The sequence below is a fragment of the Lynx canadensis genome, chromosome C1 (assembly GCF_007474595.2).
Source record: "Lynx canadensis isolate LIC74 chromosome C1, mLynCan4.pri.v2, whole genome shotgun sequence".
NCBI classification, from domain to species: Eukaryota; Metazoa; Chordata; class Mammalia; order Carnivora; family Felidae; genus Lynx; species Lynx canadensis.
In genome coordinates, this window is record NC_044310.1 from 188676196 (window position 1) to 188691295 (window position 15100).

At 34.6% G+C, this 15100-nt stretch overlaps 1 protein-coding gene across 1 annotated transcript in view; it reads left to right on the plus strand.

The window, feature by feature from the left end:
• The window catches only part of NBEAL1 (neurobeachin like 1), a 175103-nt gene that overhangs the window by 99178 nt on the left and 60825 nt on the right, over positions 1–15100 (plus strand). Inside the window, 3 exon segments of the mRNA XM_032594462.1 lie at positions 1521–1678; positions 4180–4304; positions 9974–10100. Coding sequence (XP_032450353.1) covers positions 1521–1678; positions 4180–4304; positions 9974–10100 — 410 coding nt within the window.

Consider the following 15100-nt stretch of genomic DNA (forward strand, 5'->3'; position numbering starts at 1 on the left):
TTGTAACCCACCACTATTAACATTTTGGTTTTTTTAATGTATATAAAAATGGCACACTTTTCATTTACTGCTCCTTTTCTTATTGTGAGCATCTTTCCATGCCATTATATGACTGTGTAGTTTTCCATTATATTATGTATTAGAACATAATTAAATTTATGTCCCACTTTTGGACCTAATTTATCAATGTTCATTTTAAGTAGCATTGATCATCCTTATAGTCATATTTTTATGCTTATTCAGGATGGCTTTACTAGGATAAGTGGAATTACTGGATGCAGCACTGCTTAAAATACTGTTCTATTGCTCTCATAGAAGTTCTGTTAGTTTCTATTCCAACCAGCACTTTCTTTGTAACTTCATCCTTAGCTTTTCTGGGTAAAACTAACTTTAGAATATTCTTATTGCTTGAACTTCACCAATTGTGAAATTGATGTTTAATTTTAATGGAGTTGTCATGACTTCTTCAGTTTTCTTAGCATTGACCTGTTTTAAATATTTAATAATACCAAATCATTGATTTCACAAAGGTCTAGTAATTATAGTAACAATTATAGGAATAAGAGCTACAGTTTATTGAGAGCTTGCTACTTTTCTGGCACTGTATTAAGTACTTTAAATCTTAATCTTTTTTGATGACAAATATTGTCAGCCTCATCTTAGAGATGAAGATACTGGACCTCAGAGAATTAAGTACCTAAGATTTGTACCAGGCCTAACTCTAAACTCTTAACTGCACTGTGCTGTATTGCCTCTCTAAAAGATGTCTTTTAAACCCACATCTAAATCCATGTCTTTAACTGTTCTTTTTAACATAATTCAGTATTGATTTTGTGAAGCAAATACTGTTATTTTAGTTCCTGATAGATGAATATCTGTTTGAGTCAGTCTTACTACTTTTCTTTTTGAAAACTATAAAACTTAATTTCAGGACTGAGTTATATCTTGATAGAGCCTATTATCAGAGTGAATTTTATCCTGAAAACTGGAATAAGTTTGTGAATTCATTTGCTGACTAGGATATTATTCAGAGAGCAGCAATTCAAATGATGAAGTTTTTCATTGTGAGAGATTTTCCCCTATGGATTTCTTTTGTCTTTGGCCTTGCCTTTTAGATCCCCAGTAGTAGCTGTGGATGTGGTTACTCTTCCTTCTACTTTATTTAAGAATGAGTTTCATTCCAGCGCCTTAAAAACCAAAAGACTCCAAAGGAAGATCATTTTACTTGACAGTATAAGGTTAATAAATCTGAGTTTTAAAATTCTGTATTGAGGTACATCATTTTTGAAGCTCTTCACATGTTTATTGTTGTTTAGATTTTTAAAGTTCTACAAAATACAGATTATAGAGTAGTATGCTTCATGAAAGAAAATTATCCTAATGAAATAAGAAAATACTGTTGGTTGTCAGCTTCTTTCTTTTCCATGATTGTATTGGAATAAATTTTTTAAATTATGGCATTAAAATTTAAATATACCTGTAAATACAAGATTCAAGGCTATTATTTATTGCTATCTCAGGAGTTTTTTGTGGAGCCATTTAATCGAAAAGCACGCCAAGAGAACTTGAGGTATAATAATATGCTTAAACAACTTAGCAGTCAACAGTTAGTCACTCTGAGACGCTGGAAGGCAATACAGCTCTATCTTACATCTGAAAGGGGACCTTGGGCTGAAAGGTAGGAGGATATCATTTATTAAATATTCTTTCTTCATTATAACTTCTGTCTAGAACTTTTTGAGCCAGTGACCTCTCCAATTCAATTTTTAAAACATTCAACTTACAAAAAATTGCTTTTAATTAATTTGGTTGTCTTTTTGTGAATTACAGGTCTGGGATGTTCAGAGCTTCATATATGTGTTTTCACCATGGAGTTATTTCCCTTCTTTTTACACTGTGTTATAGAGTTTAAGTCTTGAATCAGTTTATTTTTTTCTTCTTGATACTGCCTCTTTGAGCTGGAGTTAGTGATGTTATATGTTTGAATATTTTACAGTTTATTTACTTGATCCTAAGTCATACTTTGCTGAATCAGCAAAATAGAAGTGACTTAGGATCAAGTAAATAAACTGTTAAAATATTGTTGGCTGTCAGCTTATATACACACATATATATATACACACACACACACACACAGACACACACACACCTTTCTTATTGTGGCAAAATACACATAATATAAACTTTACCATCTTAACCATTTAAAAATACACAATTTAGTGACATTAAGTACATTCATAATGTGCAATCATTACCACTGTCCAGCTTCAGAACATTTTCATTACTGCTGAAAGAAACCTGGGACCCATTAAGCAGTCACTCTCTATTGTTCCTTTACCCAGTCCCTGGCAACCACCAGCCTGTATTCTGTCTCTATGGATTTACCTATTCTTGATATTTTATATAGATAGAATCTTACAAATGTGGACTTTTGTGTCCAACTTATTTCACTTGCGTAATGTTTTCATTATATTGTATCATGTATCAGCACTTCTTCAATAGCCAAACCACATTTTGTCTATTCATTCATCAGATGGTAGACATTGAGATGTTTTCTTGTGGCTTTTGTAAACAGTACTGCTTTGAACATTTGTGAACACTGTTTGTTTCCAAACATCTGTTTTCAATTCTTTTAAGTGTATACCTATAAGCAAAATTACTAGGTCATGTGATAATCCAATGTCTTACTTACTAATTGCCAAACTGTTTTCCACAGCAACTGCATCATATAACATACCCATCAGCAATGTTTGCGGGTTCTAGTTTCTCCACAACCTTACCAGTATTTGTAAAATTTTTTTATTATGTGATGTGAAGGGCAAATGGATGTGAAGGGCTATGTTATGGTTTTGATTTGTATTTCTTTTTTTTTAATTAAAAAAATTTTTTTAATGTTTATTTTTGAGGGAGAGAGAGAGACAGAGACAGAGACAGAGCATGAGTGGGAGAGGGACAGAAAGAGAGGGAGACACAGAATCCGAAGCAGGCTCCAGGCTCTGAGCTGTCAGCCCAGAGCACAACGCTGACTCGAGCTCACAAACCGTGAGATCATGACCTTAGTAAGTCAAAGTCGGACACTTAACCAACTAAGCCACCCAGGCACCCCATTGATATGTACTTCTTAATGACCAGTGACATTGAGTATCTTTTCATTTGTTGGCTATTTGTATATCTTTTTTGGAGAAATGTCTAAGTTCTTTGCCCATTTTTAAATTGGATTGTTTGATGTTTTTTGGTTGAGTTGTAAGAGTTCTTTTTCTCAGCAATAGACCCTTATCAGATCTATGATTTGTAAATATGTAGATTGTCTTTTTCACTTTCTTGGTACTAGCGTTTGGTACACAAAAAGTTTTTAATTTCAAAGTCCAGTTTGTCTTTTTTCTTTTGTTGATTGTGTTTTTGATATAATATCTAAGAAACCATACCCAAGTCCAAGGTCATGAAAATTTACTCCTATCTTTTCTTCTTTTTTTTTTTTTTTAATTTTTAACATTTATTTATTTTTGAAAGACAGACAGAGTACAAGCCGGGGAGGGGCAGAGAGAGAGGGAGACACAGAATCCGAAGCAAGCTCCAGGCTTTGAGCTGTCAGCACAGAGCCTGATGCGGAACTCGAACCCACAAACTGTGAGATCATGACCTGAGCTGAAGTCAGATGCTTAACCGACTGAGCCACCCAGGCTCCCCTACTCCTATCTTTTCTTCAAAGAGTTTTAGCTCTTACATTTAGATTTGATCTATTTGCAATTATACTCTCTTTATTTGTACTAAAATTATTATTTTATTTTGAACAGTGCATTTGGAATAAACTCATTATATACCTAGTTAAGAACTATCGTTGAACAGTTAAAAAGTAAAATCTATCAAGCTGTAAAGTGAAGATTTATGTTCAGTTCTTATTTCTGCTACCTGTAAACAACATAGCATTTCAGGCAAATAATTTAGCCTGTCTTAGGTTCTTCATGTATAAACTGAAACTGTGCATATTCTCATTAGTTTTCTTTCAGGGTTGTTTGGGTCAAATGAGATAATGAATATGAATGTTTTTAATATGAATACTTTCTTACTTTGTTTCAATCAATCAATCTTTGTAACTTTCTTACTTTCTTACTTTGTTTCAATCAATCTTTGTAACTTCAAACTAAGTAATTTTACTTGTTTACTTATGAATATCCATAGGAAACAAAATCCAGTTCACTGGAAACTAGCTAATGTAGAAAATTATTCCCGCATGAGACTTAAATTGGTGCCAAATTATAACTTCAGAACTCATGAAGATGCTAGTGCTTTGAGAGATAATCTAGGTGAGTTCCAATGGCTGTTTAATTATTTCTTGAAGATAATGAGGGTATTGGTGGGTTGTTTGTTGTTTTCATTGTTTCAGAATTGCTTACTCATGAAGGAAGGGGGACATTTTGTAATTATTTCTTTTTCAGAATGTTAAAGTTTTATATACAAAGCTTTGTTGTACACAATATAGTTGATTTTTAAATGGTTGTGTATGTTAAATGCTGTTCTTTGGCCTAAATCTAAGATGATTCCTATTTTAATTAATTGTAATTTTTCAAAGAAAAGCGTAATTTGCAATCATAAAATTATACTGTAGTTTATGTGCAGTGCATTGTCTCTTGTATCCATTATGGTACATTGAAACAGTACCTTAGTCTTTTGCTTTAGTTCTTTTCCCTTAGTCTTTTGCTTACCAACACTAGGGCTAATATTAGATATATTTAAAATTCTTAGCAACCGTTTAAGTTTTTGTTTTATAACCTATTCTTCTTGGACCCTTAGGAACTTAGGCCAGTATCTTTTTCTAGAAAAAAACCCTTCCTTTCTGGCCACCTTTCTGACCCTACCTTTCTGACTTGGTATCTCCTTTTTTGAAGACAGGTCTGTGAAATACCCAATATAGTTGATTGTTGAGTCATTGGCAATCGTGTGTATACTAAATTGTGATTGTTTTATCGTAGCCACCTGCTTTTAGTGGCTAAGTTTTAGATGGAATTCAAGTACCAGTTTTTAAATCTTTTTAAAGCTGCCTTAATATATTGGCCAATACATTTGATGCCGTAAATTAATCAAGAGTGCTATCTATGATACCTACCATTTATGGTCTTATATTCTAAAATAAATCAGACACAGTAACCAATTTTCCTTAAGGCAAAATAATGGTCCTACCCCCGAAAGAAACTCTGACTTTAAGAATATCTTTTATAGGAATAGTCACTTACATATAGCTTATCCTCCCTGTACATATCTTGAGACCTATTATACTTTCTCTACTCATTGAAATTCGACTGTGCTTATTACTCAGCAAATACCTATTAGTGAATGACTTGAATCTAGTAATACTTAAAGAATGGTGTCCCCTGTTTTTTCTTTGTTTTTGCCAAGAAATCCCACTTCAGGAAATTCCCTGTTCCTCTTCCTTTCCTCACCCGTTTATACTTGTACATAGGTAGAATTTTATGTCCCTTCTCCTTGGTTTTAGTTAAGTATAGGAAAACTAGTGCTCTTTCTTTTTTTAATTTAGTTAAGTAATCTCTATACCCCATGTGGGGCTCAAAACTCACAACCCTGAAATCAAGAGTCACACGCTTTCCACGGGCGCCTGGGTGGCTCAGTCAGTTGGGCATCCGACTTCGGCTCGGGTCATGATCTCACAGTTTGTGGGTTCGAGCCCCGTGTCGGGCTCTGTGCTGACAGCTCAGAGCCTGGAGCCTGCCTCAGATTCTGTCTCCCTCTCTCTCTGCTCTTCTCCCAGTCATGCTGTCTCTCTCACTCTCTCAAAAATAAAATAAAACATTAAAAAAAAAAAAAAAGTCACACACTTTCTGGACTGAAGCCAGTCAGGTGCCCCTTCTTTCTTTTTTTCATCTCTCAGTTTTTCTCCTTACCCAATGTTCAAAAATACCCCAAGTATAATAGTGATAGTGAGATAGTACAGAAGAAAAAAAATTTCATACATTTCAAAGTGAAACTGGAAATAGTATAAAACCAGTGGCATCAATCTCTAAAGCTCTTTAAAGTTCTCTGAAGTATCCTTCAGAATTAATTGTAAAATGTTCTACCTACTCCTTTTTATGTCTGTAAGTATTTTCATTAGCTGCCAGAAATCATGGTATTCTAAAAAATATTTTGTTTTGTTTCATTTACCCCAGTTCTGCTTTGTAACATCGCACTACAAATTTACAGGATAGTTTTGACACTGTGGGCTAACCTAGAAACTTATCCATTATCTGTAACTTTTTTTTTTTTTTTTATTGGCAAACATGATTTTTTTTTTTTTTTTTTTTTTTTTACTTATTGAACATGTGTAACATTTTTTTGATGGAAAATTATTTGTGAATTCCAAACAAGTGATTTGTGAAGTATCTTTTGGAACACAACCACTTGTAAATTGTGGAATTTAAATAGTCAGAAATAAAGTATATTTTTAAATATATTATTAAAAATACTTGGTTTTAGAGTTTTGTTATGTCTGCTTTTATTTTTTTTTATTTGGTTTTATAAAAAAATTTTGTCCATACTTTTTCATTAGCAATACTCTTTTCTTGGGGCACCTGGGTGGCTCAGTTGGTTGAGTGTCCGACTTCAGCTCAGGTCATGATCTTGTGGTTCATGAGTTCGAGCCCCACACCGGGCTCTGGGCTGACAGCTCAGAACCTGAGCCTGCTTTGGATTCTATGTCTCCCACTCTCTCTGCTCCTCCCCAGCTCATATTCTGTCTTTGTCTAAAAATAAACAAACATAAAAAAATTTTATGTAAAAAAAGAAGTGGAACGTGCAATTCTATTTTTTTTTTTTAATTTACATCCAAGTTAGCATATGGTGCAACAATGATTTCAGAAGTAGATTTGAACATGGAATTCTTGATCTTGGGGTTGTAATATCGAGCCCCACATTGGGTGTAGAGATTGCTTAAAATCTTTTTTAAAAAAGTACTCTTTTCTGAGTATTTGCAACAACTTGTTTTTATTTCTTACAGTTTCTCTTGTCTCTGAACCATTGGTAGTTATCCTCCTCTATAACTATATTTTTCTAGCAATGCTGCTTAAGCTCCTAGTTCTCTTACTAATATTTAGTCTTGTTCACCTTTTGAATGATTATATTCCCAGATCCATGCCTAGCCATCTTGCCTTTTGCCTATTCTCTCTGTGAAGTGGTGATCTCATGACTTCACCACTGTTTGTATATGAAATGATGCTTTCCCACGTGTGTTTCTATTCTAACCTGCCTTTTGAAGATTTCCAGCTGCCTGTCTTGTCTATTGGATACCTCCTCCACAGGGGGGCTTCCATGTAAAATTTCTGAAACTGAATTCATTATGTTTTCTCATTTGTCTACTCCTCGCCCTAGACTCTGCTTCTCTCACATTTTGTGTTGTAGTTTCATTTTCTTCATTTATTAGTTACTCAGATTAAAATAATATTAGCCATGAATCTGTCCTCATCCCTCTTAATCCCCTACATAATAATAGCTCTTTAGGTACAGTGTCCTCTTAATTCTCCCTTACATAGCTTTTGAATGGTTTTCCTTATTTTCATTCCCTTTCCTGTTGTCATGACTTAGTTTGGTGTGCTATCTTTTCCCAAAGTTACAGTAGTTTCCCAGCTGGCCTCTTTGCCTGAAGTGTTTCCCATCGTCAGTTTATTCTCCAGTCTTTCATCACATTTTGAACTTACACTCTTTTTTTTTTTTAATGTTTATTTTATTTCTGAGACAGAGAGACAGCATGAGTGGGGGAGGGGCAGAGAGAGAGGGAGACATGGAATCAGAAGCACGCTCCAGGCTCTGAGTTGTCAGCACAGAGCCCAACGTGGGGCTTGAACTCACAAACCGTGAGATCATGACCTGAGCCAAAGTCGGTCACCCAACTGACTGAACCACCCAGGCACCCCTGAACTTACACTCTTAATGGAATAGTGTCATCCAGCTACATAAAGTCTGTTTTCTCTTTGTATCACATTACATAGATTCCTGATTTTCAGTTTCATTGCATGCTCATGTGCTTTACTTACATGCTGAACGATAAATACTGCCACCTGCAATAAATTAGAACATATGAAGAAACATTCAGTAACTAGGAAAAGTGTGAGCCAGTACTTCCTATCTATAGACAAAGGTGTGATCAAAGCAGATTTACACAGAAAAATGCCGCTGTACATTAGGTTGATTCATTTTCTATGTCTGAGCAATGATACCATATGAAAAATTAAGGGAGGATTTGTCGTCTTTATAATGTTTTGTTAGTTGGTATGAATTATTTTTGTTTTCCGCAACTGAAATGTCTTTATTCATAGTTACATACATAACTTTTTCCCAGTCCTACCTATAAATTATGCAGTTATTTTTATTACTACTCTTATACCACTCAGATAATTGAGAAGTAAATGTACAATTATAATAGCTGCCATTTATTTTATACTTAATGTAATGTGATGTATCTCCATTACACAGTTAAAAAAACAAAGATTCAGAGGAGTCATCTATTTAATAAATGGCAGAACCGGATTTGAATTTAAGTTCACCACCTCACAGCCTTTGTTCTTCCCATTATATTAGCCCTGTCTTCTTTTTTTTTTTTTTTTTTAATTTTTTTTCAACGTTTATTTATTTTTGGGACAGAGAGAGACAGAGCATGAACGGGGGAGGGGCAGAGAGAGAGGGAGACACAGAATCGGAAACAGGCTCCAGGCTCCGAGCCATCAGCCCAGAGCCTGACGCGGGGCTCGAACTCCCGGACCGCGAGATCGTGACCTGGCTGAAGTCGGACGCTTAACCGACTGCGCCACCCAGGCGCCCCTATTAGCCCTGTCTTCTTACAAAATGTATATTTTATAAAATCCATTCATTTATTGCATATATATGTATCTAGAATTACTTTTTAAATTCCATGTGCTCCAGAAAAGAACACTTCAGCTTTTGTATTATGTATTCTCTTCCAATTAAAGATAATTTGTCACATTCTTACTTAATATTTCTTTAGTACAAGTACACAATAAAAATAGTTTTATTAATACAGTGAGAATAATTCTTTCTTTGACTTACTGGCATATGTTAGAATTAAATGAATTAAAGAGATGAGTTGACCCATTTTGAAACATAAATAATACCATCATTAAAAATAAAGGACAGAGGCACCTGGGTGGCTGGCTCAGTTGGTTGGGCATCCACCTTCACCTCAGATCATGATGTCACGGTCCGTGAGTTCAAGCCCCTCATGGGCTCTGTGCTGACAGCTCAGAGCCTAGAGCCTGCTTCAGATTCTGTGTCTTCCTCTGTCTCTGCCCCTTTCCCTCTTACACCCTGTCTGTCTCACCCTCAAAATAAACAAACATAAATAATAAAAAAATTATAGACATATTTTAAAAACATTTATTCCTTTTTTTATACATGTAGTAGTTTTTAAAAATCACAAACAACCCAGATTACTCTAAATCATGTATTAAAAACTTTTCTGTAGTAAATATCTTTTCTATCTTAGAAAACTTTACCTCCCAAGGTTTTTTTCCAGTTTTATAAATATAATTAACATACAATACTATGTAAGATCTAGAACATAATGACTTGAGATATGTGCATATTACAAAATAATTACCGTAATGTTTAGTTAACACCCATCATGTCGTGTAGTTAACAAAAATTTTTTCCTTATGATGAGAACTTTTAGGATCTGCTCTTGTAGCAAGTATACCATATAGCATTGTTGACTATAGTCATCATTGCACATTATGTCCCCAATACTTATTTGTAATTGGAAGTTTAGACCTTTTGAGTACCTTCACCCAATTCCCTTACTCTCTTCCTTTACTTAATATATATATATATATATGTATATATGTATATATATATATATATATATATATATATATATATATTATTATGTAATTAATAGCCAGAAGTTACAGGACTATAATAGGATTATTTTTTACTTTGTGTTTAATAGATATTTTGTATTTATTTTCGACAGGTATCCAACACTCACAGCCTTCTAGTGATTCATTGCTTTTGGAAGTAGTGAAACAAGTAAAAGTTAGCAATATGGAAGAGGATAAATTAGACCTTCCTGAAGAAGACATAACAGCCAGAGTAAATATGTATGTATAAGTATTTGAAAGGAGTAAACATTATTTTGTTTTGGGGGAGCGTGGGTGGCTCAGTCAGTTGAGCATCTGGCTCTTGATTTTGGTTCAGGTCATGATCTCAAGGTTCGTGGGATTGAGCCCTGCACAGGGCTGTGCGCTGACAGTGTGGAGCCTGCTTAGGATTCTGTGTGTGTGTGTGTGTGTGTGTGTGTGTGTGTGTGTGTGTGTCTCAATATAAACATTATATTGTTGTATTTTAATAAACATTAAAAAATTTTGTTCTGAAAAACGGGATTTTAAAATCATGGAAGGTATTTGCTTAAAATACTAAGTACAGTGACCCTTGAACAATAAAGGTTTAAACTGCATGGATCCACTTATATATGATTTTTGTCAATAAAAACAATATAGTACTGTAAATGTATTATATCTTCCTAATGATTTTCTTAAAACCTTTTTCTTTTTTCTAGCTTACTTTATTGTAAGAATACAGTATATAAGATATACAAAAGATTTATTCATCAACTGTGTATATTATTGGTTGGTAACAGCTACTGGTCAACAGTAGGCTGTTAGTTAAATTTTTAGGGAGTCAATTTTATTTGTAGATTTTTACACCAGCTTCAGTGCCACTAACCCCTGTATTGTTTAAGAGTCAACTGTATTTGCAGGATCCATCAGTTACTGCTGTATCAGTTGTGAATAGTCTATCAGTATTAACTGACATTATTGAGGCATGCTTTTTAGAACTGAGATAACTTTGAGCTGGACCTTGAAATTAGAAAATATTTTTAGCTGAATGATAATGAAAACATAACCTATCAAATTTGTGGGATACAGTTAAAGCTTAGATAGAATGTTTAGATAGTTAAAGTTTAGATAGAAAGTACAGAATAAAATATAAACTCTTAAGCAGAAGGAAGAAATTATAAAGATGAAAGCAGAAGTCATGAAAAGAAAATTGGAAAAGGAAAAAGACCAAAGAAGACAAAAGCTAGTTATTAAAAAAATAAAAAAAGAGCTAACAAAACATAAACTCCTTGCCAGACTGGTCAGGAAAGAAAGAAAGGCCACATAAATTATCAATATTGGGAATTAAAAAAGGAGAGAACACTAAAAATATTAAAATGATTAAAAAGAAATACTAAATACAACTTTACCAATAAATTTTGACAACTTAAATGGACAAATTTCTTGAAAGATACAAATTAGCAAACCTCCCTCAAGAAGAAAATTTAAAATGAATAGCCTTAGATACATTTAAAAATTTTGAATTTGTAGTAGAAAATTTTCCCAAACATAAAAGATATTGGTTTCCTTATCTCTCCTTTGTATTAATTATCATAAATACAGACTTGCATGTGTTTTAAGGCCAACAATACAATTTTGTAGTTACTATTGTATGCACTTGTCTAAATCAGTCAAGGGAAGAATAGAGAAAACTATATAACTGTATTTTTTATTTGCCTGCATAATTACCATACTTATATACTTTGTTTATTTGTGCACATTCAAATTTCCATCTGGTGTCTTCATCTTCTAGCCTGAAGGACTTCTTTTATTTTCATGTGAGGAATGTCTGACCACAGATTCTCTCAGGCTTTGTTATTTGTGGTAGTCTTTATTTTTGCCTTCATTTTTGGCTACTTTTTAACAAAATTTTAGTTATATATCTTTTGAAAATTGAGATTCATATAATATAAAATTTACTCTTTTAAAGTGTAACATTCCATAGGTTTTAGTATGTTCACAAGTCTAATTACAGAACATTTTCATCACTCTGAAAGGAAATCTTGTACTTTTTTAGTAGACACTCCCAATTTTCCCCTTCCTACATCCCCTGGAAATCACTCATCTGCTTTCTGTCTCTATTGGCTTTGTCTGTTTTTGACATTTCATTTGTTTCTTACAATATGTGGCCTTTTATGTCTAGCTTATTTCATTCAGTATAATGTGTCCAAGGTTCATTCATGGAGTAGCATGTAACTTGACTTCATTCCATTTTATGGTTGAATAATATTCCATCATATGGATATACCACCTTTGTTTATCCATTCATCAGTTGATGAACAGACAGTTGTTTCTACTTTTTGGTTTTTGTAATTTATACTTCCATGAATATTCATGTACAGAACTTTGTGTCGACATATGTTTTTAAATTTTTTTTTTTTTCAACGTTTATTTATTTTTGGGACAGAGAGAGACAGAGCATGAACGGGGGAGGGGCAGAGAGAGGGAGACACAGAATCAGAAACAGGCTCCAGGCTCTGAGCCGTCAGCCCAGAGCCCGACGCGGGGCTCGAACTCACGGACCGCAAGATCGTGACCTGGCTGAAGTCGGACGCTTAACCGACTGCGCCACCCAGGCGCCCCCGACATATGTTTTTAATTATATTGGGTATATACCTAGTAATGGATTTGTTAGTTATATGGTAAATCTATGTACAACCTTTTGAGGAATTGTAAAATTGTTTTCATACTGACTACACCATTTAACATTCCCCCAAGTGACATATAGGGGTTCAGATTTCTCCACATCTACCCCAATTTTTGACATTTTGTGTGTTTATTTATTATACTATTCTATAAGATTTGGAATGATACCTTGTGATTTTAATTTGCATTTTCCTAATGACTAATGAAGCTGAGCATCTTTTCATGGATTTGTTTACTATTTATATATCTTTTTTGGAGAAATATTTATGTAAATCCTTTGCTCATTTTTTTTAATTGGGTTGTCTTTTAGTTATTAAGTTATAGTGGTTCTTTATTCTAGATACAAATGCCTTAACAGATACATGATTTGCAAAAATGTTCTCCCATTGAATGTGTTTTCCTTCATTTTGTTGGACAAAAATTTAAAATTTTGAGGTCCCATTTATCTTTTTTTCCCCTAAGAGTTTTATATTTTATCTCCTACATTAGGTCTTTGATCCATTTTCAGTTAATTTTTGTATGTGGTATGATGTAGGAGTCCATATTCATTCTTCTGCATGTGATTATCCATTGCCTGAGGACCATTGCTTTCTTTTTTAAAGGATGATTTTGTTGGATATACAGTTCTTAGTGGACAGGTGTTTTTTCTTTTCTTTTTTCTCTCTTTTGTTTTCTTTTCTTTTCTTTTCTTTTCTCTTCTTTTCTTTTCAGCATTTTGAATATGTCATCCCACTACATTTTAGCATCCTGTATTGTGGTGGTTTTTGTACGTGGCTTTCAGCACCTTGGCTTTATGTCCATGTGTGGATATCTTTGGATATTCATAGAATCTTCCTGGATGTGTGAATTATTATTTTTTTTTTATTTGGGAAGTTCTCAGGCATTATTTCTTCAAATATGTATGTTTGGCTCTTTTTCTCTGTCCTTTCTGGGAGTCCTTTTACACATCTGTTGTTTCCCATGATGGTAACCCTCTGAGGTTTTTTCATCCTGCTTCTTTTTTCCTTTGTGTTCTTCAGGTTGGACAGTTTCTTTTGAACTGTCTTCAAGAGTCCTGCTTCTTTCCTCTGCAAGTTCAAATATGCTATTGAGAGGCAAGTTCAAATATGCTATTGAGGGGTGCCTGGCCTGGGTGGCTCAGTCGGTTAAGCATCCGACTTCAGCTCAGGTCATGATCTCCCAGTTCGTGGGTTCGAGCCTCGCTTCGGGCTCTGTGCTAACAGTTCAGAGCCTGGAGCCTGCTTTGGATTCTGTGTCTCCCTCTCTCTCCGCCTACTCCCCTGCTTGTGCTCTGTCTCCCTCTGTCTCTCAAAAACAAATAAACACTAAAAAAAATTTTTTAAATGCTATTGAGTCCTGGTAAAATTTTCATTTAGTTATTATGCTTTTTGATTCCACAGTTTTCCATGTGGTTCCCTTTTTAAAGATTATGTAATTTCTGTCTCTTAATTGACAGTCTCTATTTGACTAGGCTTTGTTGCCATAATGAATGCACTTTAGTTCTTTAAACATAGTTTCCTGTAGTTCTTTTAATGTATTTACCATAGCTACTTTGATGTTTTTGTCTGCTAATGTGAACATCTGAAGTTCCCCAAAGACAGTTTCTTTTTACTGTGTTTTTCTTTATGGCTCATAATTTACTTCTTCTTTGCATTTTAGATAATAAATTGTAACCACTCTGGTTTCTGATCCCCTTCTTTGATGATGGTTATTATGGTGGTATTTTTGCTTAGTGACTTTCCTGGATTAATTTTGTGGTGTATGTCTTACCTGCTCTGTGTTGCCAGTGATGTCTGTACTCATTGGGTTTTTGTTTTACTCGTTTTGTTTTTTTAATTTATTTTTATTTTTTTAAGTTTATTTATGTTGACAGAGAGGGAGCACAAGCAGGGGAGGGGCAGAGAGAGAATCCCAAGCAGGCTCCACGCCATCAGTGCAGAACCTGACATGGGCTCAATCCCAGAAACTGTGAGATCATGACCTGAGCTGAAATCAGGAGTTGGATGCTTAACTGACTGAACCATTCAGGTGCCCTTACTTTGTTTTGTTTTTAAACAAAAAGCCTGTTTTTATTTTTTATTTTTTATTTATTTTTTTTTTTAATTTTTTTTTTTTCAACGTTTATTTATTTTTGGGACAGAGAGAGGGACAGAGCATGAACGGGGGAGGGCCAGAGAGAGAGGGAGACACAGAACCGGAAACAGGCTCCGGGCTCCGAGCCATCCGCCCAGAGCCCGACGCGGGGCTCGAACTCACGGACCGCGAGATCGTGACCTGAAAAAGCCTGTTTTTAAAAAAAGTCTGGCCCTTTGTAAAAAGTTAGTATAGGTTAGTGGTCAGGCAATAATTAGTATTTAAATCCCTTGTTCCAGAAGACTGCCATTCTTTGCCAGTAGATCTGTGTGTGTGCCTTAGGGAACGTGTTCAAATTTCATGATTTACACATGTGCCCTGACTTTTACTTTCTATGTTTGTAAAGCCTCGGCCAAAAATGAGTACTCAAGGGGCGCCTGGGTGGCGCAGTCGGTTAAGCGTCCGACTTCAGCCAGGTCACGATCTCGCGGTCCGCGAGTTCG